General features: G+C 35.9%; 1 protein-coding gene across 4 annotated transcripts; it reads left to right on the top strand.

Annotated features, from left to right (window-relative positions):
• Window positions 1-903: 903 nt before the first annotated feature.
• Window positions 904-5,743, top strand: LOC120082189 (pentatricopeptide repeat-containing protein At5g16420, mitochondrial). 4 transcript variants are annotated; one of them, XM_039037480.1, is made up of 3 exons: window positions 904-3,490; window positions 4,084-4,225; window positions 5,401-5,743. In XM_039037480.1, the coding sequence occupies exon 1, from the start codon at window positions 1,129-1,131 to the stop codon at window positions 2,734-2,736; it is 1,608 nt and encodes a 535-aa protein (XP_038893408.1). In that variant the 5' UTR covers window positions 904-1,128; the 3' UTR covers window positions 2,737-3,490; window positions 4,084-4,225; window positions 5,401-5,743. The 4 variants fall into 4 exon arrangements, with proteins under 4 accessions (XP_038893408.1, XP_038893398.1, XP_038893391.1 ...); XM_039037470.1 differs by having other exon boundaries at window positions 4,771-5,743; XM_039037463.1 differs by having other exon boundaries at window positions 4,084-4,911.
• The last annotated feature ends 259 nt before the right edge of the window (window positions 5,744-6,002 follow it).

The following is a 6,002-nucleotide window of genomic DNA, read 5'->3' as shown; positions in this document are numbered from 1 at the left end:
TCTCGACTCTCATATTAGTTTTGTTTTCAATTATATATGTAATATATATTAAAGGTTCTATAAGCAATTAAACAAAGCGAGCAGTAACACAATATCAAACAATGTACATGTTAATTGTTAAATATTAAGGGTTGTCAAATCAAATCATTCGCTCATATTTGACTCACAATCACAAATTAAAAGAGAAAACTAAACATGATTATAAGGAAGTTAATGAATAATTTTTTTTTTTATTATTAAAAATTGCTATTTATAATGACTTGTCGACTTCTACTTAATAGCCAAAAAAATTATAATGATTTTAATTTATAATTGCAAATTTTCTTAGAATTTCAATAAATAAATATAATTTCTTTTCAAGGAAGAAGAATAAGAAGAGAGAGAGAAAAAAAGTTCAAACTCGACAAAACCAACCGACCGGTCGATCGTGTTTTAGCCCTTTTGCCGGGCGGGACCGGTTTGGATATATTCCAAACCGATCTTGGTCGGTTCGGAGTTGGTCTGGTCGAAAAACCGACTCCGACCGGTCGATGATTACCCCTAGTAGATTATGTCGATATTGGAAATTCTCGAAAATAGAAAAACAAGAAAAACTATTTACAATAAAATTTAATTATAGTCATTGTTTATCATAGATAGAAACTAATAGATATTTATCATTGATATTATTAATAATAGAAATCTATAGAATCTATTATTGATAGATGTTGATAGAAATCTATCAATATTTTTATTTTTGCTATTTTTATAAATAGTTTGATGTTTTTTTTTTTTTGTATGTGAAAATTTTACGACAAAACTTGTGAAAACTTGAAAAAAAATTCACGGCTATTTATGTTATAACCTATATGTTTAGGCTATATGTGTATAAAACCAAAATGAAAAATCCACCAATGTTGCCAGGCCACGTGCGCCGTGGCCCAAACCCGTCTCCCTCTTCAAGTCCAAATTCGCAGACTCGAACGGAAAGCTAATTTTCATCGTCGTTTTGCTTTCTCCCCCTACTCCGCTCGCCATTGAGACCGCACCGGAACCTTCACACCGGGTTTTCGGCGGCAATGGCAACTTTCCTTGTGTAAGTAACAAGACCCATATCTTTCTTCAACCTCGAACCTTCAACTATCAACCATGTGGTGCTACTTCCGCTCCAACAAATTCAAATCTATTTCACTCCGTACACCAATTCCCATTGTTCCTCTTCGTTTCATCTTCGCCGTTGATTCTCCTCTTCAGTCCTACACCGTCACGCCCCCCATCAAACCCTGGCCGCAGCGTCTCTATCCCAAGCGCCTCGTCTCTATGATCATTCGCCAACAAAATCTCGACCTCGCCCTTCAAATCTTCCACTACGCCGGTAAATATCATCCCGGATTTTCCCACAACTATGATACCTATCATGCCATCATTTATCGTCTCTCTCGCGCTCGAGCTTTTGAACCTGTCGAGTCTTTGCTCCTGGAATTGCAGAATTCTGGTATCAATTGCGGTGAGGATTTGTTCATTACTGTGATTAGAAGCTATGGGCTTGCGGGTCGCCCGAAATTGGCCGTTAAAACATTTCTACGTATTCAAACCTTCGGTGTTCGACGCTCGGTGAGGTCGTTGAACACGTTGCTCAACGCTTTGGTACAGAACAATCGGTTTTCTTTGGTTCATTTGTTGTTTAAGTATTCCAGATCCAAATTTGGGGTTGTGCCTAATGTGTTTACTTGTAACATTTTGATCAAAGGGCTTTGCAAAAAGAATGATGTTGAGGGTGCACGGAAGGTGTTTGACGAAATGCCTGCCATGGGTATGGTTCCAAATGTGGTTACTTATACTACAATCTTAGGTGGTTATGTTTCAAGAGGCGATATGGTTGGTGCCAAGAGGGTTTTTGGTGAGCTTTTTGATCATGGGTGGCTTCCTGATGCCACTACTTATACAATTTTAATGGATGGGTACATTAAGCAAGGCAGGTTTACTGATGCTGTAAAGGTGATGGATGAAATGGAGGAAAATGGGGTCGAGCCAAACGATGTTACTTATGGAGTCATTATTGAAGCTTATTGTAGGGAGAAAAAGTCTGGCGAAGCACTTAACCTGCTTAATGATATGCTTGAAAAGAAGTATATTCCAAGTTCGGCACTTTGCTGTAAGGTGATTGATGTTCTGTGCAGTGAGGGAAGGGTGAAGGAAGCTTGTAAGCTGTGGGAAAAGCTTTTGAAGAAAAACTGTACTCCGGATAATGCTATTACAAGTACCCTTATTCATTGGCTTTGCAAGGAGGGGAATATATGGGAAGCACGAAAATTATTTAATGAGTTTGAGAGGGGCTCAATTTCAAGTTTATTAACATATAACACGCTCATTGCAGGAATGTGTGAGATGGGGGAGTTGTGTGAAGCTGCTAGGTTGTGGGATGACATGTTGGAAAAGGGTTGTATGCCTAACCAATTTACTTATAACATGCTGATAAAAGGATTTCTTAAAGTTGGTAAAGCTGAGGAAGTGATTAAATTAGCGGAGGAGATGTTGGATAAGGGATGCTTGCCAAACGAGTCTACTTACTCAATATTGGCTGAAGGGCTTCTCAAATTGGGAAAAGGAGGAGAATTCTTGAATATTCTTTCGATGTTTATCTCAAGCGGAGTTGTTGACTTTAAAGCCTGGCATCTCTTTGTACCGCAGTTTGTTTCTAATATCGATGAACAAGCAAATATGCTTGACAAAATATTGATTGAAACTGTTAGGTAGAAATTCTTTAGACTTACAAAGAGATGCTGAAGGTTTAGCCTTTCATATAGAGAATGTCCTGTGGGTTGAAATACTGCTAATCTGTTCTCTCTTCTGGCCCTCCAGGTTAAGTGAAAGAAACTACTAAAACCAGCCATTTGTTTGCAGATATTGATTGGTAGACCATCTGAGATGAATACGGTCAAGTGTTATTGAGATATCCTTTAGAATATGTTTGATGAAATATTTTACTATGCAACTAGGCATACATTTTTCGAACTTGAGGTTGTTCTGCTGATGTGCTATGTGCCCATTGGACTGTACAAATTGTCTTTTCAAGGTTCTTCCAAAGGAATACAAGTTGTGGTAGTATTTTTATAAAATATTTTGCGACTCATTCGTCGTGCAAGATATTCTCTATGACAAAGTTGATTCTCGACTCAAGTATCACTCATTGTAAATTTAGGTCTCTGCTTACTGCTATGCCATGAGAGTAGATAGGTTTTTAAGTTGGATGGCCTCTCTTTTCTGATTACAGTTATGCCTCATTACAAGTTTGCTACTACCTCCAATGCCATGAGGTCAGGGCAGTACCTCTAACCCGTCTTGCATTTTGACCGACTCAACAAACCCCTTTCAGGCTGACCTCCAGCATCCTGTTGAAGGGTGAGACAGAGATCTCTATGGAGCCTAGATCGCTCCTCCTTGTATTAGAAATATGCAGGCCGAGTTCAAAAACCTTCATTGGGCAATCTTTACTGAGGCAAACTTACAGGTAAATTTGGAGTCTTTTTGGACCTGGTTGAAATAGTTTTTAAATACTTTTATGTAAACTCTGTTTGGTAATTATTTGGTTTTTTGTTTTTGAAATTAGGCCTATTTTTTCCTAATTTCTTACAATGATTTGTATCCTTCTAAAGTACAAGAGTTGAATTATTGGGCAAATTTCCAAAAAAAAAAAAAAAAAAAAAAAAACAAGTTTTTAAAAACTATTTGATTTAGTTTTTCAAAATTTGGCTTGGTTTTTTAAAACATTGGTAAAAAGTATATCACGAAATAAGAAATTTAATTTAGGAATGGAAGGAGTATTTTTAGGTTTAATTTTCAAAAACAAAAAACAAAAAACCAAATGGTTATCAAATGGGGCCTTAATAATCGAGAACAAGTATGAACCGTGAACCTTGGAGCTGTCTTTGATTCGATTGTGAAGCTGCTATTCTAGGCTCAGTTGTTTCCTTTATCTCAATTCTCAATAGCTCAACTTTAATTTGAATGAATGGTAGCTCTTTCATAATGTTTAATAGTTTTTCCATAAATAACTCTTCAATCTCTTGTCGTTGACCTGGTTGTTCCTATGTCTTTTTTCAGTAGGATGGAATGTTGAGTTTGGCTGCTGTGAGAGTGCATGAAAGGTCTGCCATCAACAAGAATCCATGACCATCGAGCTGCTCAGTTGCAGGGTGCAACAAGGAAAGGCAGAGGCCAAGACAACCTAATGAGGGGTGAACAGGTAAAGGTGCATTGATCGAGTTTCTTCATAATCTTTGACCATCGAAAAATTGAGGTGGAATAGCTGTTTGATATTGATTGTAAGATCTGACTGTTTTCTACTTGATACAATTTGAAGGTATGTTCGCCATCACTTTTTCAGAAAATATTCTTTTGTCATTGTCCGTCTTTTTTCCCCAGAACTGTAATGGCTTCTTCTCAGATGGTATTGATTGAATGCCAATTTTTTACATTATATGAACACATTCTGGTTCACTTATTGTCATTCCGAGAGTTACAAGGTACTTGCTTAAGTACGCCATTGATGGAGGCTTTGGAGGATATTGATTAATAATTTCACCTGTGAAATTGCTTTGATGTGTACTTGCATGCAATTTTTGGAGCTTGGAATGTTATGCAATGTTATACTTATAATTAGATGTGGCAGAATGATTTAACACGTGTTGATATTCAATAGTTTAATGGTTTTCCTTGCTGATTTAACTTCCAATTAGGTTCCAAGAGTTAATAATGTCATTTGGGATTTCCCCACTATCCTTCCTCCAGGAAATTTGATTATTCTTCTGGTGTGTAACATTTTCACTTCTTCCAACATGGGAAAACTGCAATACCAATCTATTTCTTTATTTTATTAGTGATAAGAAACCCTCGAGCAGCTGCAACGACTCCATATGCAGTTCAGATTTGGTAAGGATTGTTGATTTAATTCTCATTCCGAATTAGATTTAAGTGTTGAAATGATATTTTGAACTCTTGGAACTCATTTGTTGTTAGGATTGGGTAAATTTCGATGTATCCAATTAGGTTTCAGCAAGGTGAACACATTTCAGATTAGTTTGGACTCGATTAAAGTGTCTTGGATCAGTTTTAACTTAGGTTGTAGTTTTGGATTAATTCAGGGTGATTAGTTAAGGTTTATGGTAGATTTTAGGTAAGAATATTCTTATTGAAAATCTCTTGATGTATATGGAAATTGAGGTTACTCATTTTCTGTGCATATGGAAATTGTATTTTCCCTCCGTCAGGCCTGCTCGAGCCGGCTTCTTGCAATCCGTTATGCAATATTTTCACTCTACATACATATTTGCTGGTCTTATTTACCCCGTACTTCTTGCACACTCATTTTTCTTCTAATTATTTCTTGGAATATTGATTAATATCTATTTTATGATTTAGTTGTTTGTTGAATCTTGATGGGTTGTAACGGGAGGATGATGATCAGAAGCAACCCACACCCAGCTTTCGACAAGGGATTTTCCCCATTGGTTGAAGACGAGGATTCTTTTTTGGAAGAATTAATAATGATAGCATAGCTAGATGGTAAGAACGTTTAGCAGAAAAAAAAAAAAAAAAAGCTTTTGGCGTCCCTCCTTCAGATAATTTTATTGTCCCTTGTCATGCTTTCAAGAACAACATTTCTTTTCTAGAGGTTCGGGAATCTGTGTTTCAAACCCACTCTTCCTGACAAATCCAAACACAATTTCATTTTGTAATTAATTTATTAATATATTTCATTGCATAGAATTAATTGTTATAGTTTGTTCTTGAATTTATTTATGTTAATTTATTCATCTTTTTTAATTTAATGTATTTGCATTAATTTTTTTCTTAAATTACCAATTAACCAAAGTTTATTAATTTGTTTAATTGAGCTCACATTACTAAAAAGTTTTTATTAATTTTAAATAAATCTCATTCGCCCCTCCCCATGTCATATTCCTATTAATAAACTAATTATCAAATGATTCTGGGACTTTTAAAAGATATTGCAAATAAAC

Source organism: Benincasa hispida, chromosome 1 (assembly GCF_009727055.1).
Source record: "Benincasa hispida cultivar B227 chromosome 1, ASM972705v1, whole genome shotgun sequence".
Taxonomy (NCBI): Eukaryota; Viridiplantae; Streptophyta; class Magnoliopsida; order Cucurbitales; family Cucurbitaceae; genus Benincasa; species Benincasa hispida.
Note: the sequence above shows the minus strand (reverse complement) of the source record. Positions and strands in the feature narration are given on the sequence as shown.